The following is a 24,821-nucleotide window of genomic DNA, read 5'->3' as shown; positions in this document are numbered from 1 at the left end:
TCTCGCATTATTGGCCGAGGGAGCCGGCGTACAGCTTCCAGGTCATGTGGCCAGCATGACAAAGCCGCTTCTGGCGAACCAGAGCAGCACACAGAAACGCCATTTACCTTCCCGCTGTAGCGGTACCTATATATCTACTTGCACTTTGACGTGCTTTCGAACCGCTAGGTTGGCAGGAGCTGGGACCGAGCAACGGGAGCTCACCCCATCGCGGGGATTCGAACCGCTGACCTTCTGATCGGCACGCCCTAGGCTCAGTGGTTTAACCCACAGCACCACCCGCCTCCCTAGCTGGAAGTGTAGAGGCTGAGAAAACAGCTGTGTCAACAAGGGCCCAAGGGTGTCTCTCCTTTCATCCGTGAAAGTGTGGGTGCCTCTCCCAGCTGTTCAGCCCTGAAGGTGGGCAAGGGACCTTGGTATGGCATCCAGCAACCCTCCCTCAGTGGTACGTTGGTCTCAGGGTATGGTCTGAAGGCATGTTTTGTTCTATTTTGTCAGACAGGGGTAGGGGTTGAAGTCTCATAGTCCCTTGCTCTCCTATTTCCTCTGATTAAGACTCTTTGGTTGTCCTTTCTTCATGACAGGAAACAGAAAAAAATAAATAAGACGGAGATAATAGCTAGGAGCCATCTTTCTTTCTTCCCACATCTCCACAGGATGCCTGGGTCTCCCTTCCTCAGTGGTCTTTCCAGATAAGATAGCAGGTGTGTCACTTTAGGGCACTTGGACAAGAAAACAATCAGAGGATGGGCTTGGAAACAAAATGAATGTATTTGCATGGGGGGGGGATAACCCTCTTTGTCTCTGAAAGCAGAGCTGCTATGGGGCAGGTCAAGGCTGCAGTTGGGCTCTGCATTCCTTACAGCCTCTTCCTCTGATAAAACCTCCAGTACCCTTAACAGACACTCTCTTCATGTGAGCTTGCATCAGGACTCCAGAACCCATTTGGTGTGTCAAGGAGAGAGAGAGAGAGAGAGAGAGAGAGAGAGAGAGAGAGAGAGAGAGAGAGAGAGAGAGAGAGTGTACAGGTGAACCCACGTTGCGTGCTTAAAAGGGATTATTTTGACAGAGCACATGGCCTTGGTCAGAGGGGGGATGTTCCTGTTTCTCATTTTGTCCTTGTACCTCCATGCTAAAGCACAGCCCTTGCAGGAGAACACAGTGGGTAAGTAGACGCAAAGCCATTTATTAAACACTTTGGCAGTCAGTGTTCTTGCAGTGACTTTGCCCTCCTTTTAGGTCTTTTCCCAGCCAAACTGACCTGTAGTGGACATACTCCAGAGTTAGCATTGCATTTCAATTGCAAAAGGATCTTGCATTTCCTCTAACACTCTATGCCCTGAATTTCTTACCGGTGGGAAAATGTGAGCCTTCCCCCAGATATTATGTTTGCCCTGTAACTCTCACAGGCACCTAAACCGAAATCCTAGATATCTTTTTTTATAGAGGCTATACAGTACTAGTTGACTTTACATGCTTTTGATCAGAATGATTATATTGTAGTTTGGTTTTTATATTTGATGTACCCTGTCCGAAGGGTGGGTTAAAAATGAGATACCGTAGTTACTGCCTTGGATTCTAAGTTGCTTCTCTGTTTCATGCAAGGGAGAACCAAAGCCCCCTAAACCATATCCTACACCTTTCCCAAAGGTCTACAAAAGCCCTAAGATGAAATGTATTCTGCTTATGAGAAAGAAAATGAAATACAATTCTTTTTCACACACCCCTCCAAATCTAAACAGCTTTGAGGGATTCTCCTTCCTCTCCTCGTGCCGCTTCCTCACAAATCTGATCTTGGGAATTGGGGGCTTAAGGATAGAGAAGACGAACAGTTTCACTGAGCCAGCAAATTATTCAAGTTGGCCAACCTCCTTGGATGTCACCCACTTTCTCAGCATCTGTAGAAGAGATGATCACGCTCCCATTCACCACTAAGACAGAATCTGCTCAGTGGTGGACTTTGAATCGCAGGTATGTCTGGGACACCAAATTCTTAATTTGGGTTCTAAGGCATAACTTCAAATGTGGTAGTGATGTTGAGAAATTTAAGTGGTAGGAGGTAAATTTCAATCAGGTACCAACACCCCATTCTTGGACCCACTCAGAGCATAACATTCAAACCATGGTGCAATGTTAGCTATATGATTGCTTTGTGTATTTTCCCACCATGGGGCAAGAACACCTGTGGATGTGTGGATGTTGACTTTGATTAAGAAAATGTCATAAGCACAGACACAGAGAAATACATCCACAGAGCTGAATTTCAAGGTGGATTTTTTTTTAAGCCAGGAGATCAATTGTGGATTCTCCTGCCTAACGTGTCCATTAATTCTTATGAGTGTGAATTGCAGCCGCTGCAATATCTATAACAAGTGAAGCAAGAGTAAACAGTCAGCAATCACAGTTCGTCTGTCTCCAAGTTGTTTTCTCATTAGGTTAAAATGCATATTCTTATTTTCAAATGGTGCTACAGACATTGCAGAATTCCTAAAATTTGGGTTAAATAATGCAACAGTAGCAGGAGAATCCCAGTGGGAAATAAAGCATCAAAAGGTAGGAAAACTCGATTTGTTCAGTTTTGCTGTGTGCCTAGTCAGAACAATTGCCTTTTTTTAAGAGTGAGGATAGTGAAAAGTAATGGATTTGCCTTAGTCAGAAAAATATTAGCATAAATCCTGCTTTAATGGTGGACCTGACCAGTCATGGTTAACTAGTGCTTAATCAGGTGTTAAATATATGCAAAGATTTAAGCTGCAAACTTTCACTGCAGAAGCTGCTGGGGGAAGATTAAATACAGGCCTGATGAAAAGTGAAATGAATATTTTTATTACATTCTGCTCTCTGGAGGCTTCCACTTTAAATCTCTATGAAATCCTGCTTCTTAGGAAGAGGTTGACTCAGATGCCCTTTGTACATACACAAAGCTCCCACTGCAGGCAACAGCACTTGTGCATGATCAATAAATAGATGGTGCTTAAATGAGATATCTCACCATCATCCAGTTAGGAGAACTTTATTGCAACAGGAGATACAAGCAGAGATGGAGGGCATGGAAAGAACCCACTTTTGAAGGTAGTTCATCAGCTTTACTTGGTACAGAACTGTGGTGCATTTATGAAGAAGGACGGGTCACAAGGAAAGTAGTGCCACTGTTGTCATACCTATTCTGTGCTGACTGTTTGTGGTTAGCTCTCAGGTTTGTACTGTTTATCACCTTTGAAACATCTGGGCCCTGCATACCTAAGAAACTAGCCTCCCATGAGGTCCTTTCCAGACCTACAGATCAGAGGGAGAAGGAGGTTGCTTGGAACATACAGGAGGTCCTTTTCTGTGGTGGCATCCACACTCTCTAGGCCAGTGTTTCTCAACCAGTGTGCCTCCAGATGTTTTGGGACTACAACTCCCATCATTCCTGACCACTGGTCTTGCTAGCTAGGGATGATGGGAGTTGTAGTCCCAAAACATCTGGAGGCATACTGGTTGAGAAACACTGCTCTAGGCTTCCATGCCTACTGAGATCCACCAAGTCACCACATTATATTCTTTCCACCGCTAGCTGAAAGCATTCCTATATGCAAGACCTTTCCTTGGCTATAAAAGGATTGGTGCTGCTGTATTCTGTTTTAGTTATTGCAGTTTTCATTGCAGGTTTTTTTTTGTATATATTTGATCATGTTTTGGATATCAATTTTGCTGTGTGTGTGTGTGTGTGTGTATCAAACTCTAAGCAAATCATTAACATCAAGGACCAGGGCTGGTCTTTAAGGTCTATGAAGACCTTTAAATACTAGGGAACGGAAAGTATGTAAAAAATTGGTTTGCAAGGTGGGGAAGAATTGCAAGTCATTGCGCCCGATGGCAGCCTGAGTCAAGTGTTCTCCCTGAACTGGGGAGATCAAAGCCACTCTTGTGAACCATTGTCAAGGAGAGCACCATTCTGCCTAGCAGAAAGCACAGGCACAAAGAAACGGAAGCTGGAAGACCTATTTTAATCTCTTCTTACTGGCAGGAGGCAAGCCAGAGAATGAAGAGGAAGGGCCCAATGTATATGCCAGGGCAAGGAAAGGTGACAGAGAAGACAGCCTCCCATGCAAAACAATTTCTAAGTGCAATTTAACAGCATTGTGGGCCAGCACTATAAAGCCCCCTTTGTAAAATATGATAAGTTTTAAAATTTAAATATAGTGGCGGGTGGGGTAGGGGATAATATTGCTTTGCTGGAAAATAGTCCCAGGTCACAAGAGTAGCCTTTGGTACCCAAAGGTATCATTTGATTAAAAAGTTTAGGATGAAATACTGTGGTCCCTGGAAAGCCATCTCAGGTGCCATTGGAAAAGCAGGCCCACTGCTGGGATTCCTCCCTAGGAACTTTCCGCCGCCATGGGTGATTTCAGCAGGGGTGTCTGCTGGCAATAGCTGCAAATCTGCAGGGTCCTAGGTTGCTTCATTGCTTCTCAACACCCTCTCCCCAAGCAGAGCCAGAAACTACATCAACCCAAGAGCAGACATTGGGAGAGAATTAAAAAAGTTTGGTGGGGCGTCCCACTCCTTAAATGGTAAATAAATCTAATGGCTAGATCCAGTACGTGAGATCATTTTATGCAGCCCTCAGAACCCCTACTAAATTTTAACCAAGATCAATGATGTTGGTTTTAATGGTTTGCTAAGGAAGGGAGGGGGGGAATGTGTGACATTAAAGTATCTTAAAATGATTTAACAACAACAAAATCCTACAAAAACAATTACAGCAATTTTATACATAAAAACCCAATTGCAACATAGACACAGACTGGAACAAAAGGCTTGTTGAAAAAGAGAGGCCTTCAGCAGGCACCAAAAGGATGTTTAAAACAAAAGATGTTTAACAGGAGGGAGTTTTGAAGGGGGGGGTGCTCTCCTGATAAAGGCCCGATTCCTACATTGTACAGAATGGACCTCCTGATGAGATGTTATCTGCAGGAGGTTCTCTCTCCCGCAGAGCACAGCGATTGGCTGGGTATCTAAGGGGAGAGATGATTGCATCTCTTTTTATGGAATTGTTTGTAATGTGTAATTTAATGGGTTTTAACTTGTAAATGGGAAGCTGTGCTGGAGTGCACATGCTCTGCAACGGAGAAGGTCTTCCTGTTTTGTGGGCATCAGCTTTACAATGAGGTTGAGGACAGTTTGTGACTCTGAATCAAAGGTCAGTCCTGGGTCTGAGTTGTTGTGTGGAGGATAGATATTATATCCACCAAGATGGCCGCCAGGCATGTGTAGAAGCGACTTCCGGTGCCGCTCTGCCCGATTTCTGGTGCCCACACATGGGAAGAGCGGCACCCAAAATGGAGGCTCGCTGGCAGGTAGGAAATCAGGGGGATTTCCGGGATTTTTCTCCATTCGGGAGAACAGCGGGAAACAGATTAAAATCCGGGGGTTTCCTGTGAAAAACGGGATACTTGGCAGCTAAGCAAGTCTTTCCCCAAAGATTCTTGGCATGTTGTTCTTTTGATCGCCACAGGGCTCTCTCTTCTTTCCACGTTGCAGCTCTTGATCCTTGCTCTGCCTACATCAGTCTGAATGAACCTTGGAGGAACACCGAACACCACTTCAACAGCTCTCATGACCAGCCTGAGTGTGACAGCCATGTTGACGGGGAATGGTACCGCTTCACTGGGATGGCTGGCGATGCCATGCCCACCTTCTGCATCCCGGAAAACCACTGTGGTACCCATGCTCCAATATGGCTAAATGGTAGCCACCCTCAGGAGTCAGACGGCATTGTCCAGAGGCAGGCCTGTGCAACCTTCAATGGAAACTGCTGCATGTGGAACACAACGGTTGAGGTCAAGGCCTGCCCAGGAGGCTATTATGTCTACCAGTTAGCCAAGCCCAGTGTCTGCTTCCATGCCTACTGTGGGCGTAAGTGACTCCCCAAAACTTATTTAGTTGTAAAGACGGGTTCCCCTTGGGCATATAATATAATGCCTACAACTTAAATGAAGTTCCAGGGTACCTGTGTTGTCATGTATGAAAAATCCCTTCATTCAGTTGTTGAGTTCACTGTGGGGACTTCTCATATAAAGCTGTGTTCATTCGTATATAAAAACATATAGAACAAAGCTTCCCCCTCCTTCCTCAAGTAATTTAAAGCTGGATTTCCAGTTCATCTCTGCATCCCCAGGCAGTCTAGTTAATAGCTTCCTGTTGTGTTATTCATTGGTAGTTTATCACTGAGAAATCTATTTTAGTAATTTATTTCTTCTGGAAAACAATTCCCCCTTGTGCATTGCAATCATTTTTTATGGTGGGGCTAGAGAGGCCTTTCTGAAGTGGCATCCTCTTGTTGGATCTCTTTCCTAGAGAAGGGCAGCTGGCTTCATCCCCTTGTGAACTTCTGGAGGTGTGGCCAAGAGACCTTCATTTTAAGGAAAGCTTTTGCATTGCTGGATTACTTCATGAGATAGTTTGCTTGCTTTTAGTTGTCTTGTGTGCTTTATACAGCTCTGTTGTTTTGGCTCTTTTTGTAAGTGTATAAGTTGCTGCACGTTTGAGACACAAATCTGCTATGTGTTTTGGGAAGATGTCTGTTCCTATGAAATCTGATCATGGATCTCCAACATGCTATCAATTTGCCCTTAAACTGGAGAAGACTTAGGTCCAAACTGATGCCCAACATGAATCTCAATAAGTGACCTTGTGTTATTTTCCTAGCTCTCAGTGAAATCTACCTTAATATTATTATTACCTCACTGGGTTTGTGAGTTTACAATTTGGATGGTAGGGGATCACATATCCTGTCCTGAATTCCTTAGGATGTTGCTTGACTACAATTCCCATCATCCCTGGTCATTGACTATGCTGGCTGGAACTGGTTAGTTAAGAGTCTCACAACATCCAGAGGGCACCTGCTCCGAGAGCACCTAAAGTAACTTTTTAAATCCTGGCCTATTTTCTAATCTGAATCACTGCCATAGCTGCCAAGTTCCAGCCTGAGAAATAAGGGACTGGACCGGAAGTAGCAGACCGAAAGTAGCGCTGCCGCCATTTTGGAACTGGGCGGAGCATGCTCAGAAGCTACTTTTGATGCTGCTCTGCCCTGTTCCAAAATGGCCGCCGCGCCAGAATAAACCGGGAAAAAACAAAAAACTCCGCTTTTTCGGCTGGGGACAGCTGGAAAAATGGGGGTTTCCCAGGGAATACGGGAGACTTGGCAGCTATGATCACTGTTCTCAATTGACAGATGTTATTACTGAACACATTTCTTATACAACTGACTGAATAAAACTGACACTTTAAAAGAAAGGAGTTAATTTTCTTAAAAGCTGAATAAAATACTCCTTTCCTCCCAGATAATAAAAAAATCATTTTTTATTGCATTGACGACAAATTCAGCCTTCTGTTCTGGCTCTTACCTTGAAAGTGGAATACACACGGACTGGCTTTGATACAGTGATCATGTCAGTTTGATTTATTCAGTGCACAAGGCCATACAATGTGGCCTCAGCCATTGCCTCCAATCATAAAATCTGAGAGTTGTTAAAGAATCCCGAGGCACTGACGACTGGATTTCTATTGCAAATGAATGTTGGAGCTATCTGGGATTCCTGCAAATCAGGAATGCGAAAGATGCAAACTGTATGTCACCTTTAAAAATGCCTCACCTTGGAAAACCTGAAGACAAATGTATTGATTTTCTTCTTTTATGCTCAAAACCTTATCAAACTGCGGTTGCACAGATTAAGGGTTTTGCCTGTACTAGAATCAAATCAATACAGATGCTATGGCTCAGGGAGGGTCAGTATTTGGGCACCAGTGTTTTTAATAGCCATACCAGTCAGAGAATTTCAGCTGGATGAGCTTTTCAAATCCAACTGCTTCAACTGATATTGAGGAATCATCCCTGCTGAAAACAAAACAACAACACAACCCAGAATATACAGTATCATTAGAAATATTTTGTTTCAACATGTATTACAAAATTGTATCCACCAAAATTTAAGAAGGGTATTGACAAGCTGGAACGTGAGCAAAGAGGGTGACCAAGTTGATAAAGGATCTGTAAATGAAGCCTTATGAGGAAAGGTTGAGGGAGTTGTGTATGCTTAGCCTGGATAAGAAGAGACGCAGAGGAGGTAAGGTAGCCGTCTTCGAATATCTACTGGTGTAGTGCCTGATTCAGACATACAAGCTTAGCACTGTTGCATCTAGTTCAGCCTTTCACCCTATTAATGTAACTGTGAACATGGAGGGTAATTACTCCTGTATCCTTAACAATCCACCTTTGTAATTCTGCAGACTTCTACGACATCTGTGACATGATAGATTGCCGGGGCTCTTGCTTGGACACTGGAGACTGCACATGCTCTTTAGGAACAATATTGGGACCTGACGGACAGACCTGCCTTGGTAAGGAAAGACGCAGAAGAGGAGACAAAAGAAGCAAAAGGAAAGTATCAAGGCAGTGGAGAGAGAGAGAGAGGAAATGAGCGAGTAGCTGAAGGATTTCCCCTCTCTGCTGCTTCATAATTCTGTTCATTGCTCTTTCACGATCAGTTTCAGCGTGTTGGATGGACCTTTCACAAGTCATGCTTGCCATTTGCTAGTGGAAATACAAGCCATCAGGAATAATCAGTGTATGAGAACGGACTGGAAAACAACCACTACAGAAATAGAGAGGAAAAAGTTAGGAAACAAACAAGAATGTAGGAGTAAAAAAAAAGAAAACATGTTAAAAACGCACTGCATCATGAAACTTAAAGGTAAAGGTAAAGGTAAAGGGACCCCTGACCATTAGGTCCAGTCGTGACCGACTGGGGTTGCACACTCATCTCGCATTATTGGCCGAGGGAGCCGGCGTATAGCTTCCAGGTCATGTGGCCAGCATGACAAAGCCGCTTCTGGCAAACCAGAGCAGCACATGGAAACGCCGTTTACCTTCCCGCTGTAGCGGTTCCTATTTATCTACTTGCATTTTGACGTGCTTTCGAACTGCTAGTGGGCAGGAGCTGGGACCGAGCAACGGGAGCTCGCCCCGTCACAGGGATTCGAACCACCGACCTTCTGATCAGCAAGCCCTAGGCTCAGTGGTTTAACCACAGCGCCACCTGGGTCCCCATAAATCCTTTGTAAACAGACCTGTGCAAAATACAGAATAGGGACAGTTCAATAGTCAAAGGTTGGAATAAACCAATCTCTCTTAAGGACTAAGTGCTTTCCCAGTACTGTAATCTACCTTTCCTCTCTCTGGCACAGCATGGGCACAGGCATTCAGGGGATCTGCTCTAACCATATAGAGCCAGTGTACCATGTGGGCAGTCCAAATGTGTAAAGTCCTATGCGCATAGGGCACAAACAGATTGGCCGTCTCCATATGGGGAGTGGAGAGTGTGGCTGTGCTCCAGCCCTGAATCAGGCTTTTCAAATACGGTCCATACTGGCCCAGAGCAAATACCAAAAGTGGATTGCAGCAGCCCCAACCCAATGGATGTGCAATCACTAAACTGGGTGTTGAGCCAGCACAAACTGTTTGCACTTAAGTTTGTTGTTGCACCCTTGGAAAACCCGAAGAGATCTCAGCTTGCAGAGGAGAAAAGTGGACGAAGGCAATATTTGGGGGGTTAATTAGGAGGGCTGCACATTGTTTCCATGCTGCCATGATTACGTGCCTGGCTTAATTCTCCTGGCATCTTGGAGACTGTGCGGAAGCAGCTAAAACCTCAGTGTCAGACAGTAAATGCTTAGAGCCAGTCAAAGGGCAGCAGCTTTGCTTGCAAAGACCAAATAACAGCTCAAGGTTAGTGTAAAGCTAGTCTCATACATATTCACAATCCCAGCACCCACCCTCCTCTCATTAGAGGCTTTTCCTCTGCTGATCTGTTCAAGTCCTCTCTCACTCAGGGTCAGCTTGTCTCTTATGTGCCTGCAGCCACCAGGGCCGGCCCATTCATGAGGCAAGGTAAGCAGCCACCTCAGGCAGTGGAAGCCAAAGAGGCTGTGCTCCTAAGAGTGCCCAGCTGGACCTGCCTCCTCTGTCAGAAGCAGCAGTGCCTGTTTCATAATAATAATAATATCTAATTTGCACTTCATGAACCAGTCTGTGAACTGAAATGCAGTTGCAATTTGAAATTGGCAACTTCTCCTTATTTTGTGAGGCAGTTCTCCAGCAAATAAACATGGATTAAAATGCATATATTAGGGAAACTATATTAATGCAATCCTCACATTCTTCTGCCTGAGATCTCTGAGGCTTATTCGCATTCCTAATTAGTTTCCTGAGTTCTGCATAATAACAACTTCAGGTATATTTCAAAAACCATTGCCTTCCTCCTTCCCACATTCTCAAGTTTTCCTTCTGCATTCCCTGATTCCTAATTGAGGATCCTGGGGAATCTAGCCGGATTGGGGTCTGGCAATGCTCCCACAGCATTGAGCACCATCATCTGATAGGTCTTTCCTCAATCAAGTTAACTGGTTTAGCTTTTAATTCAACATGCGGTTCCCCTGCTATATGCTATGAATCTTAATTCTCAGCAGCTCTTTCTGAAATTCCTTTCTTCAAGTTTCTTAAGTTACTGCAGCAATCCTCAAACCATTTATGGCTTGCAAAGTTTGGATTAATGCCACACTGCCCACTAGTGTGATCTCTGGTAAATAGCAGCTCTTCTTTTAAAAAGCTTTTGAAGACCTGGGGTTGCTTTCAGATGAGCATTCGTCATTCTGATTTTTACTGAGCATTCAACCTGATCTGTATATGCAAAGTTTGTGGGGAGGTTGGGTGGTGTCAGCTGTTTATTGAGCATTCACTCTAATTTGTTTCCATCGAGGTTAAGCAATTGCTATCCTACATTTTTCTGCATCACATTCCTTCTCTCAAAAAATCCTTTTAAGGGAAAGCCCATTTGTCATGCAAGAACACCAAATGAACTTTAATTGAGCAACCTGAATTTGCCGATATGTAATGGAATTCTACCCAATGATAGACAAGTATAGAAGTTCTCTGGGTTTCATCATTGATTAACTGTGCAATCCTACTCAGAATTAATTCCCACTGATTTCAATGTGAGCCTAGGGCTTGCTGATCAGAAGGTCGGCGGTTCGAATCCCTATGATGGGGTGAGCTCCTGTTGCTTGGTCCCAGCTCCTGCCAACTTAGCAGTTCGAAAGCACGTCAAAATGCAAGTAGATAAATAGGAACCGCTACAGCGGGAAGGTAAATGGCATTTCCGTGTGCTGCTCTGGTTTGCCAGAAGTGGCTTTGTCATGCTGGCCACATGACCTGGAAGCTATATGCCGGCTCCCTCGGCCAATAATGCGAGATGACGACTCCCTCGGTCACGACTGGACCTAATGGTCAGGGGTACCTTTACCTTTACCTTTAAGCATTACTAATTAATAGAATGCTAATAATAGGGTACTAATGAATCTCTTGTCCTAATAATATCTCCACCACTCACCCCATAAAATCTGGCCTAGTTCCTAGTCTTTATGCACATAGCTGACAAATGAGATGTCAAAAAAAACCCATTGAATTAAAATGCCCTGGAAATGTTTCGTTGAGCTATCTAACTAGAAAAAGAAAATCACTTTGAAGAATATGCTGAGTACCTCCCTCTTCTCAGCCCTCTGGAATTTCATGGAAGTTGAAAAACTATAGCATATTTTCATCTAGGAATCAGTGGTCTGGTTTGTCTTGATTTCCCCTTCATCTTTTTTAACATTAGTTTAATTGGGTACAGGGACTTCCAGCATTTATTAAGCAGATATTTCTCTACAGTGGTACCTCGGGTTACAGATGCTTCAGGATACAGACTTTGCTAACCCAGAAATAGTACCTCGGGTTAAGAACTTTGCTTCAGGATAAGAACAGAAATCGCATGGCAGCAGAGAGAGGCCCCATTAGCTAAAGTGGTACCTCAGGTTAAGAACAGTTTCAGGTTAAGAATGGACCACCAGAACGAATTAAGTTCTTAACCCGAGGTATCACTGTATATTACTCTACAGAAAATGTAATATAGGGCTTGATCTATACACAGGAAAAAACCACTATAAATAAGTCAGAAATTAAATTTTCATAACAAAATAAAACAAAAAGGCTATGGAAAATCACTTAGAATTCCCTCTACATCTGGTGTTGCATGTTTATAATGCATTCAAAACACTGTTTTTTGACTAATGTAGCTGAGTCCAGATTCAATGAGATTCGAGCTGCACGCAAAGTACCTAGTATACTCCAGCTGTGCTATGTCATGTAAAAGATTCACCCAAAAAACAAACATGATGGCACAGACATCTGGTTCATATAACTCTTCCATTTATTTTTGTGTGCCATGTCCATGTGTGTGATGCAAGTGAGAACAGAGCTTTTTCTTTAGACTCAGAATCCTGGCTGTCTTTTCACAACATGTAAGGTGATCCTTATTATTATCATCCTGTGCCACCTAAAGGGGTGGGGGGAAATGATTCCCTGATTCAGGTTTCATTAATGGAGAAATTGGCTTGCATATTGCACATCTTAACCACCAGTTTCATATTGTTAAGTTGTGGATTTGTGGCTCCTGTTTTCCCCCACAGATGAAAATGAATGTGAACGGAATAATGGAGGTTGTAGCGAGTTCTGTGTGAACCTCAAGAACTCCTACCGTTGTGAATGTGGAGTTGGGCGAATTCTAGGAAAGGATGGAAAGACCTGCCAGGGTGAGTAAGGATCCCTTGCTGGCCTTTTTTACACCTGGGACTGACTGACTTACACCTGGGACTACAAAAGCTGAGGCTGGTTAACAGACTTTGGCTGGCGTATTGTTTAAAGGTTTTTGTTGGGGTGTGTGTTGCTGTTACTGATGCTATTTATTTGTATCTTTTTGTGTCTATAATCATGGTTTATGTGGAAATTGTTCAATTTGCTCGTGTACTTTTTGGTATTTTATTAATGACTTATGACTAATTTGTTATGTCATAGGTATGAACTTTCGTGTGCATGCACACTTCTTCAGGGTATGTGAAGAAGTGTGCATGCACACAAAAGCTCATACCTATGACAAACTTAGTTGGTCTCTAAGGTGCTACTGGAAGGATTTTTTTAAAAAAAATTGATTTTGTTTTGACTACGTCAGACCAACACGGCTACCTACCTGTAACTAGTACTTTTGTTATGTTTGTGTAATTCTTTGCATTTTGTAAGCGGCCTCAGGCATGGTTGTGGCTATGGAAAGGTGGCGTACAAATAAAATGATGTATGTATGGCTCCAACAAAACATTTGAAAGGTCACAAGTTTCCCATCCCTGTGTTACAGCATGAGTTCTCTTCCATAATAATAATAATAATAACAACAACAACAACAACAACTAGTTGAATGGGACAACGACAGAAATGTGAACTACACAATAGGAACTAGAGTACCATAGCAGAGCCCTGTATTGTTAAACACTTTCTCCGTAGCCTTCCAGCTGGAAATCAATGGCATATGATGTTAAGTGCGAATTTGCTGTGTAGATTTTAAATAAATGCAACCAGCATCAGTTCTTTGGGACTGCAGCAGGCAGGAAAGTGGGATTTAATCTTCCCTCTCCCCGTTAAACTCCCAAGAACAATATCTCTTCTGAAAGTGCTATTTACCTTGGGTAAATTATTGGTGCTATGCCAGTAATTCTTGGCCCTTCCCACCAATGCTGTTTCCACTTTTTTGAAAACTGGCACTTTTTTTTAATTGGCAGATTTAATTTAATTGGCAGATTTATAGGTCTACCTTGGCCCTGGGTTGTTGTCTGAGAATCAATGGTGGAGGGACCAGAGGTGTAACCAAGGAAGAAGGCCCTTTAGTTCATCCTCTTCACATTCATCAATCATAATCTAGTATCTTCCATCATAATCTAGTATCTTCATAAGCTAACATTCTGGCTTTTGGGGGAAAGCAAAGGTAGCATCCATTTTAATCACTATTTTTTTTGTTTTCACTAGGAAGAGTAATTGTTTCCTTTTCAGTAAACGTTGGAAATTTTGTGCTTCCTATATAGATAGTTTTAAGACTCTGAGGTAATAGGTGACATTTTTCATGCCTTCAATGCTCTCCAAGGAATTTATTGAGCAATATACAACCGAGTTGGCCGGTTTCATATTTACTGATATGCCATGTGGTTTATGAGCCATTCCAGGAAAATTATAATTCACTTTGCAACCACCCCAACATCTATTGCACAGCCACAAAATCTTCAAAGGATACCATTGGTTTTAATGGTCATAATCACAGAGTGGTGGGGTTTCCTAGCCTAACACATGGGCACTGATTTAAAGCTCATTTGAACTGCTAAGAGCCTCTCAGTCTAAGAAATGCCTTGGATGTTTTGAAAACTACCTGGAAATTTTTCATTCTTTCTGTATGTACAGAGACTGCCCCAAGGGCTACTCTCCACTCCCATCCTGGTACCCTTCAAATGTTTTGCACTACAACTCCCATCAGCCCCAGCCTGCAGGATGGGAGTTGTAGCCCAAACTAACTGGAGGACACTAACTTGGAAAAGGCTGCCTTAAAATGGTAGCCGGTCCATATTTGCTACCAACTGTAAACTTGGCAGGATCTCCTTTAGGCGTGCATTTAACAGTTAACTGTACACTTAAAAACACAGGTTGTGAGTGAAGTTTTACACGTTTTAAAATATTAAAAACTTCTTTGTTTAAGAAAACACAACTGAGAAATTGTGATTAGGACATTACATTGATTCACAGGGAGCAGGAAGTATGTGTTCTGTTTGCTGCCTCTTCCTCCAAATTGGTGTAACACCCAACAGGGAAAATCTCATGTACAAGTGCCATTTAAATTAATGAGAGCTGCACAAAAAGCACGACCTACTTTCTACTCATGTTCTTCCACCATTCATATCCACAGTTTCCCATTCATGTTCTATTCACAATTCCCATTCATATTCTTCCACAGTTCCCATCCATATCAATGCGGCTTAGAAAAGATTTTGCCCAGAATGATTGCAAAAGTTAATGTATAACATATGAAGGTTTATACCACAGATACAATTGCTATAAAATCCCCTTGTTGTGAGCAAATAGAGACTTTCATCTCAAGCAGATCTGGGTTGAGCAAAGATTTTTGTGTGTCTGACCGTTATCTCTATCCTAGAAATTGAAGGCTGCCACAACAACAATGGGGGCTGCAGCCATGTCTGCGTCACAGTAGAAGACACCTACCAGTGTGAATGCCCACGCGGTCTTGTTTTGTCAGATGACAACCACACTTGTCAAGGTAGGACAATGGAGATCGCTAGCGACAAATAGTACATTGTGGCTGGTGCAGGAGAATATTGCTGTGGGGCAAATGCACCACCCACTTTCTTTGCCCCCACCCTATTAGAAATGAAGTATATTTTGAAGGAGACCCTCTTAAACGCTGAGGTCAGATCAACCCATTCCATCTAGCCCTGTACATTGGGGAAGATCTCTGTTATGTTCTGGACCTTTTGGCTTTGGTTCCTCAATGCTTGTCTCGACTGTGTGCTCACCATGGATCCCTCTTCCCTTGTTCAGTGGTTCTTCTGCTCCATCACAGTTCACTCCTGCCTGACCTCCCATTTTGATGGGCAAACACAGTATCCGACCCTCACACAGCAGAATGCTGACCCACCTGTGAAATTATGCTGCCCCACATTTGTCAGAGGCATTGGGCGGGTTCATCCTGCAGTGGTTTCTTCTGCGAGGAGAATATGTGGGACAAATGTCTCATATGCCCAATAGTGGGCTCATCAGCTTGCGTATCTAGTGCAATGAGAAGACTCTATCACATGCTATCCTCCGGAACAAATGTGTTTAGAGAGCAGCCACTGCACTTTATTAAGCAAAACACATTTATGACCACACATACAATAGTTTATGGGGACATAAAATGTAGACCCTGCCTCCAACAGCATAAATACAGCTTTTTATTCATTCTAATTAGGTGCATGGTGATATAGTTGGTAACAAGGCCAGCAGTTATCCAAAGCAGTTTGCACATTAATGTTTCACTTGACACTCTTCCTGTAAATTAGTAGTAAACATTACCTTCAATACTGCTGAAGAGAGAGTTATTATATCCCTTGGTAAAGGTAAAGGGACCCCTGACCATTAGGTCCAGTCGTGACCGACTCTGGGGTTGCGCGCTCATCTCACATTATTGGCCGAGGGAGCCGGCGTATAGCTTCCAGGTCATGTGGCCAGCATGACAAAGCCGCTTCTGGCAAACCAGAGCAAGCAGCACACGGAAACGCCGTTTACCTTCCCGCTCTAGCAGTTCCTATTTATCTACTTGCATTTTGACGTGCTTTCGAACTGCTAGGTTGGCAGGAGCTGGGACCAAGCAATGGGAGCTCACCCCGTCACAGGGATTCGAACCGCCGACCTTCTGATCAGCAAGCCCTAGGCTCAGTGGTTTAACCACAGCGCCACCTGGGTCCTATTATATCCCTTGATCAGCTAGGAATTATTTACATTTGAGAAAGCACTGGAAGAAATGTATGTTTCTGGCACAGCAGATGTGGAGATGGGAGGGGGCACAAAGACAGGGCTGGTGAATGTTGGCAAGAGTACACCTTCAGGGGTAAAGTCAAACTGTTGGGAGAGTTACAGTGCCTGCTATGGGCACTGTATGGGTATGGGAGAGGCATGTTTTATTGGCGGTGAGGCAGATGAAGGCATCCGGTTTTGCTGCTACAGGTGCAACATGGTGTTTCTGCTCTCATACCTTGGATGGCCATCTGTCATGGATGCTTTAGTTGACATGACCCTTAGGATCCCTTCCAACTCTAAGATTCTGTTATTCTATGATTTGCCTCAGAAATATAACTTGGCCTTCATCTGTAAGGCTGGATGATGGAAAAAAAGGAAATCTAGATAGTACACTTTCTTATGTCGTTCCCCCCACACACACACTTTAAAAATTGCTTCCAAGAAGAAATACATATTTTCTGCCCTTGCCATACTTGATTAATGAGAGACAGGCCTTCAGACTGGGATCCAAACAGCAGAAAAGCACCAAGCATGCTCATTTATCAAAGAGTTCATTGAGTGACTTAATAAATGTCCTAAATCAGGTCTGTGAGCCGATCAATTCATCTATGCAAAGTTATCCATCTGACAGGCATTACTGGAAATGGTTTCCAAATTTCTCCTCAGAAGCTTGAAAGTAATGTTTGCCTCTCCCCGCACCCCACCCCCCGGCAACCTCCTGCTTTCTGGTTTGTTCTCTGGTATTTGGGATACATGGATTCCTCTTCTCTCTTGTGTACCCGTTTCCCCGAAAATAAGGCATACCCATAAAAGAAGCCATAGCAGGATTTCTAAGCATTTGCACAATATAAGCCATACCCCGAAAATAAGACATAGTGATATAGGCGCAGTTCTGGAGGGCACCAAGGAAGAGGCAAGGCTAGATGCGTACTAAAATATAAGGCATCCCCTGAAAATAAGCCATAGTGTGTCTTCTTGAGGAAAAAAATGCCGGAAATATAAGACAGTGTCTTATTTGGGGGAAAACATTGTATCTACCAGAGCAGTTGCTGAAAGACAGAACCTTTGGGTTGTGGTGGGTATTCTTGCTGTTGCTGCTGTTGGTTTTTTAAATTTTATTTTATATTTATGTGGAAATGGTGATTTTTGTGGAAATTGTTCAGTCTGGTTGTCCATTTTCTGATGTTTTATTTATTGTTTATGGCTACTTTTGTTATGTTGCAGTTGCGTTCCCCCCCACACACACACACACATTGTAAGCCACCTTGAGCATGGTCTGAAAGGTGGCATACAAATAAAATTATGTCTGCTTCAGTCACAACAGCACCCTTGATGAAGCCGGGAGGGAAATGCAGGAATATTACTTTTCTGCATACGTGTGTGCACACTTCAGCATATTGTTTTTTTATCAAAACTATTTCCTGGACTGGGCAGATGGTTTTAAAAGTTTTGAACAGTAACATTTGAGGAAAAAGAAAACCATATTTTTTATCCAAGATACCAGGAGTCAGAAATCAATGCATCAACTTTAAATGGGGGCAGCACCTGTTTTCCTGATTCTGAAAAGCCTGGCAAAATCAATGCCTGCTAACTGTTACATTAGCAGGATTCATAAATCTGTACCTTTCCGCACTAAAAATAATTTATAGTCTCTTCATCACTCAAGCTTGAAAATTATGTGTCAGTGAAACAGTGAAGATTGTGTTTCAGAAAATTCCCTAAATATGGATGACAGTGTGTTTGTTTTCCTTCAGATGTTTCCTCACAGAATGTATAGTAATGGCAACAAAGAACACAAATTAGTTAAACTCAAATGGGTAAATATGAAGTGAGTTTTCTGCCTCAGTCAGTAGTAAACTGGAATTTTTACCCCTCAGGATATTGTGAGGACGGGGCAACATTCCTTGAAAATGTTCCTTCATTGATATAGGCTGATGGGCAACTTTTGATTCTTAGAGGACACTTTATTCTCCAGACACCACTCTAAGGGCCAGGATAATCCAACACTTCATGGATAGTTAAGGCTTGATGATAAGTGGCATTGCAGGCCGAATAATCAGAGCAATCCTCTCAGGAGACAAATTGGCCAGTGGCTTTTTGCCTGTCCAGAATACACATGAGATAGAAAGATAATGTAACCTTATGCAAAATTGACACAGACACTGGCCTACATCCAAAAAGCTACTTAGGCTCACACAAGGGGCTTGTGCTATCCAAATATAGGTTTTTTTGCTTGGCCGTTTAAATTTTAAAAAGGTAGAGGTAAATGGACCCCTGACCATTAAGTCTAGTCGCGGATGAAGCTGGGGTTGCAGTGCTCATCTCGCTTTACTGGCCGAGGGAGCCGGTGTTTGTCTGCAGTTTTTCCAGGCCATGTGGCCAGCATGACTAAGCCGCTTCTGTCGAACCAGAGCAGCACACGGAAACGCTGTTTACCTTCCTGCCGGAGCGGTACCTATTTATCTACTTGCACTTTGATGTGCTTTTGAACAAGGAGCAAGGACTGAACAATGGGAGCTCACCCTGTCGTGAATAGCTGACTAGGCTATGTCACAGAATTCTCCTCCTTTCTTTAAGTAGTTTGTCACACCGCATGGAAAGGTGCCATTAGTCTTTTGTCAAACTTTCTGTTTTACTCATTTCACAGTGCCTTAAAACAAACAAACAAACTAGCATTTTATTTTAGCTTTTAAAACGAAAATGGCTTTCAAAAAACAAAATACAACTATACAAGCAGAGCAGTCAACTTCATGTCAAGATTAATAAACATTTCATCTGTCTAACAAAATAAGTGCCAAGTGTAAGATACATAAATTAAAGTAAACTTGCTGTGTGTGTGTGTGTGTGTGTGTGTGTAGGAATCCATCAAATACAGTTTACCCCAAGGGATCTCCCCAGAATGTTCTACCGGTATGTGTTGTCGGTGAATTCCAGACATGTTCTCTCTGAGGTAAATATGAAATAAAACTGTGCCATTGGTTTCACAGTTCTTGGCCAATTATATATTTATTTTTCATTATTCATATATACAATAGTATACTTTCTTGCCTTCTTGCTACAATGGTAGCCTGGCAATTTCTTCATCTGTGAAGATCAGGCTATCGGTGCCAATGCAATGCTAGCCATATGCAGCATCGCCACAAATGGAGGAGAGTTTCCATCTGGAAGCTATCTTGACTTGTGGAAGATTAGGGTAAAAATAAAATACCTCCCTCTAATACTGAATCATCACAAAAGTGCACATGGCACTACTAGATCTCAGAAATACAAACGTAAGCACAGTTAAGCTCTCATCCTGAGAGGTGAGGATGTCACAGTAGAGAAGACAGACAGGTCTCTGGGGGATTAAAGAAGCTGAATCAAAAGCTTAAAATAATCATCACATTTTACAAGCTGGCACATCAAAGCCAGGTTTCCACCAGGCAAGAGGAGCCTATAGAAGGGAGCATTTGCTGCAGATAAGAGGCATCAAAGGAAGACTCATGCAGCTTCTCTAAGTTTCATTTCCAGCTCACTCACTAGAGTTTCTCTTTCTTCCAGTCCCTGTCCTATGCAGATCTACCTCCATAGAGGTGAACATCCCTAAGGATCTAGTTGGAGGGATGGACCTCTCCCTTATCAATGGTTCCTGCAAAGGGGTATCCAATGGAACACATGTCAACATCATCTTCTCCCTGAAATCCTGTGGTACCACTATAGATGTACGTATGAATATTAGCTTTTTCCTGTTGGCTGGAAGGATGTATCTCCATTAGAGACTATCAATCCTATAACACTGAATCCGTGCAATTCTGGTTTATGTGAGAATATTCTCAAGAGCACATTGACACTGCAAATCTACATTGGCTTTACTTCAACCTTTAGCAGAACAATTCCAGGAGTGAGTGTTTCTTTTATATTTGATTTCAATATCAGCCACACGCTTACACCCAACAGCATACTAAATAAGCAAAAGAACAAGAAACACCTCTGTTAAAATTAGTTTTTAAGAAAATATAGTTTGTTATTCAACTGGCAACAGAGGAGATTGAAGGTGCCCTTAGTTGACTGACAGAATAATGACAGCTTCCTCAGCCGCTCCTGATCAATCTTATAGCTATTTAATTGGGTTTCCACTCTCTTCTCTGTATTTAAAGTACATTTAAAGTCAGGTTCTTATGTATCTTTAAAGTACATAAGAAGAGCCCGTCAAATCCAGCATCCTGTTCTCACCGTGGACAACTAGGTGCCTCTCACAAGCTTTTTAATGAAAATTATCACAGCTGGAGTGATTACTCTCTTTCCCCCCCTTTGACACACATTCAATTCTGAAATTTGGGAGAAATTTCTATTTCCCTTATTTTCCATATTCTATATCTGTTTCGCTAACCATGGGAGAAGGCCAAGGAGTTACAGAGGGCAGCCCATCTGCCAACCACTGGAAATCTTATTTGGCCATCCCTGACATTTCAGCATGCCCACACACTTTCCCTCTTATCTTGCTTAGCATACAGACTAGAAACATGGTTTTTTTCCTAGCAGGTTCATAGCTTGGGGGTATTCCTGGATCCTTTGCTGTCACTCAAGGCTCAGGTGGCCTCAGTGGCCCGGAGTGCCTTCCATCAGCTTGGGATGGTGGCCCAGGTACACCCCCCCCCCACACACAGGGGTAGCCTAATTACTGTTGTCTATGCTCTGGAAACCTCAAGGTTAGATTACTGCAATACGTTATATGTAAGACCAGGGGTGTAGCAAGGGGGTGCGATGGGGCGGTCCGCCCCAGGTGCCACCCTGGAGGGGGGTGACACTCAGGGTACCACTCGCGCAGCGGCCTATACGCCCTCCGTGCATGAGCAGCAGCCCATACGGACTGCGGGTGTGCGACATCTCGCGCGCGTGCAGTGGCATTACGGGCTGCCGCTCACACACAGTGGCCGTATAGGCTGCCGCTCTCATGGCAGCCTATACACAGCAGGCATACGCAGAATCACTACGCAGCGTGCATGTGCCGTTCGTAGTGGCACTGCACATGCGTGCTACGTGCAGCGTCGCGCATGCGCGCGGCATCGCAGGTTGCCGCTCCGGGTGCCAGAGCAGCTTCCTCCACCGCTGTGTAGGACTGCCTCTGAAGACACTTTGGAAACTTCAGCTAGTGCAGAATACAGTGGCCGGGTTGCTCACCGGAGCAAGATGGTTTGAGCATATTACACTGATCCTGGCCAAACTGCACTGGCTACCAATTAGTTTCTGGGTCCAATTCAAAGTGCTGGTTTTGAACTATAAAGCTTTAAATGGCTCAGGAGTACAATACCTCAAGGACCGCCTCTTTCCATATGAACCTACCCAGACCCTGAGATCATCTTCTGAGGCCCTTCTTCGTGTTTCTCCTCCTCGAGAGGTCTGGAGGGTGGCAACATGAGAACGGGGCTTCTCTGCAGTGACTCCCTATCTGTGGAATGCTCTCCCCAGGGAAGTTTGCTTGGCGCCTTCTTTATTCACCTTTAGGTGCCAGGCAAAAACATTCCTTTTTAACTAGGCCTTTGGTTGATCTGATTGACATCCTATGTCCTTTTAAAATGTTGTTTTTTTGGGGGGGGCGTTATTGCATTGTTTTTATTTTGATTATATATATTGTGGTTTTTATGTTGATCTTTTCTGCAAACCTCCCTGAAACCTCTGGGTAAAGGGAGGTATATAAATTCAATAAATAAAATAATAATGATGTTTTTAAAAAGCAAATTTTGACAGTACTGTAGAGTGTCTTGTCCTTAGGAAGCTGTCTTCTACTCCCACAGAAGCTGACTTCTGTCCCTCTCCCCCTGCACTCTTGCAGATTCGCTCACACAGACCCAGTCATGATAGAATTGTTCCTCTTCACATATTTCCTCATCTATGTCCATCTGGCTTCACAACGTTCTCTTTCCTTCTCTGCCCCAGGTGGTAAATGACAAAATCATCGCTACCAATATGGTGACTGGCTTGCCCAAGCAAACGCCTGGCAGCAATGGCGACATCATTGTCCGCACAGGGAAGCTGTTGATCCCCGTGACTTGCGAATTTCCTCGCCACTACACCATGTCAGAGGGCTACGTCCCCAACGTGAAGAACTCGCCGCTTGAGATCGTGAGCCGCAACCGTGGGGTCTTCCCCTTTACCCTCGAGATATTCAAAGACAATGAGTTCGAAGAGGCCTATGGAGATGCTCGCCCCACCCTTAAACTCCGAGATTCTCTGTATTTTGGAATTGAGCCCTTGGTGCATGTGAGCGGTCTTGAGACATTGGTGGAGAGCTGTTTCGCCACCCCTACCTCCAAGACTGACGAGATCCTGAAGTACTATTTGATTCGAGATGGGTGAGTGTTGGTGCTGCTTCTTTCATTTCCCTGATGTTCAAACCCCCCTGTTCTCGTTGCTGTTTTGGGTCTCTCAGAGCATGTAGGATAACAGAAAGTGCCACCCCTTTCTCAAGGCAAAATGGTTTTTTTCTGCTGCCCATCAGAACAGTCACCAGCTGTCATGGCTACCCAGGCAAAGCTACCCTCTTCATAAAAAGGAACCAGAGGGAGTCGTTGAGTGAGCAAATGGATATCTTACAACTGCAGTTACAGGAGCCAACTCTCCCTGTGATTGTAATGACTGGTAATTAATTTGGTGCCAAGAGTTAAAGTCATTTGCCCTTCTTTGTAGGCCATCTGGTGACCCACCATTAGAGCATATTTAACCAATTAGCAGAATTGTGATCTTCAGTGATTGGATTACTTCAGTGGGAAGCCTGCTTAAGGCCCTCATTGAGGCATGGGGCTTTTCTCCCTTGCAAAATATTCCTTTATAAAATAAGTCCCCCTGGACTGGAGATGTACATAAGTACTCCGGACTTCTTTCACATCTTACCATCATTATTTGAAGAGGCCATTTTACACATTCCATCCCCAACCCCCAGTAGTGATAATCCCCATCATAGCAATTGCTGGGGCATAGGACTCTTCAGACATAAGGCAGCAGAAAGGATTTGACCATGTGCTGTAATATATACATAGTTCCATGCTCTCCATCTCCCCAAGAATGAGGTCCTGGGTAGACTCTTGCAAGGTCAGTTTTCTTGTGAGGAAAGAATTCTGGAGACTTGGGTGACATGTTTCCACACATACAGACCAACCAGAGAGTGAAACAGAAATGCTTTCATTCTCTAATCATGAACTCTATCCTTCCCGCTTAAATGTGCTTCTCCTGCAGATGGGGACAAGGATAAATCGCAGTGGCCTGGCATAGCCCTCAAAGGCCTTCAAGCCTATTCTTCACCATCGTGTGTGAAGTCATATGCAAGCCTAGAGTGTTTTGGGTGGTTGAGAGAGTCATTCTGCGAAAGCAAAGAGCATGTTCGCAACAACATGTGAAATTGCTTTTAATTGAATTGTTCCCCAAGCCGTTAGCAGTATGTCAGTATCACTACATCAAGACTTATTACTGTTTGGCCCAAGGACTTGTGTGTTTTCTATACGGTTGGCTCATTAAATCTACCAGGATCCCTTCGGGCACTCCGCAACCTCAGGCTCCAAACATCCACTCGCTGCCTGCAACTTGGAATGTTGTGAATGGTTTGTATGTATTTTTAACGGCAGCAGCAAGGAGAAAAAGAGGAACAACAAATGCATAGGAGAAGACAGGAACTCTGGGGCTTCCAGAACTGCATGTTAATCAGGATGGTGCACTTAGGCAGCTCCTCCTGTTAAAAGGCTCTGGTACTGTATATTTATGGCATGTCTGTCCTGCAACCCCAATTGCTGCCCTTATCCTCTAGAGGGCATCTAGAGACAGCAAAATGGAGGTTGGGTGTGATGGAACAGGCATAAGGCTGGCTTCAACATACTGTACCTTTTGTTTTTATTTTTGCCAGTGTCACAAAGTTGGAAATAATTCTCTGAGCTTCAACAAACAATTTTTGCTGGGTAATGGCCAAAACCAGGATTCAGTTTCACAGATTTAATGCATGGGGGAGAGGGGTACGATCAGACATGTTTCAGCGTTGGGAAGGAGAGCGCTTAAATCTTTGGGCACTTATACCAGCTGTTGCTTGGATCTGTCCCAAAATTTATAAGGAAACAGGTGAAATCTGTGCGTAGTCCCAGATTACCTGTCAGAGAAAAAAAGTGGGGTTCATGTGGAAATAAGTTACAGTAAGAGCTGTTTGCCAGTAAAACAGACTCCCATGAGATGTGGTGGACTCTCCTTCAATGGCCAGCTGTCATGTATGATCTGGTTGAGATTCCTGCCTTGCAGGACTAGGTGACTCCCGGGGTCCCTTCCAACTATACAAGACTAACCAAGAGGGATGCCCCTTTCTGGCTGAGAGTTGAAAGAGCCTCTCACTTCAGTT

The 24,821-nt window shown here is 43.6% G+C and overlaps 1 protein-coding gene across 1 annotated transcript in view; it reads left to right on the top strand.

The window, feature by feature from the left end:
* The first annotated feature begins 391 nt into the window (after positions 1-391).
* The window catches only part of OIT3 (oncoprotein induced transcript 3), a 33,060-nt gene continuing 8,630 nt past the window's right edge, over positions 392-24,821 (top strand). Inside the window, exons 1-7 of the mRNA XM_035138054.2 lie at positions 392-1,165; positions 5,527-5,901; positions 8,278-8,388; positions 12,553-12,675; positions 15,108-15,230; positions 20,009-20,169; positions 22,385-22,800. Coding sequence (XP_034993945.2) covers positions 1,075-1,165; positions 5,527-5,901; positions 8,278-8,388; positions 12,553-12,675; positions 15,108-15,230; positions 20,009-20,169; positions 22,385-22,800 — 1,400 coding nt within the window. The 5' untranslated portion in view covers positions 392-1,074. The remainder of the gene's footprint in view (positions 1,166-5,526; positions 5,902-8,277; positions 8,389-12,552; positions 12,676-15,107; positions 15,231-20,008; positions 20,170-22,384; positions 22,801-24,821) is intronic.

The sequence above is a fragment of the Zootoca vivipara genome, chromosome 5 (genome assembly GCF_963506605.1).
Source record: "Zootoca vivipara chromosome 5, rZooViv1.1, whole genome shotgun sequence".
Taxonomy (NCBI): domain Eukaryota; kingdom Metazoa; phylum Chordata; class Lepidosauria; order Squamata; family Lacertidae; genus Zootoca; species Zootoca vivipara.
This window is presented reverse-complemented; position numbering and strand designations above follow the sequence as displayed.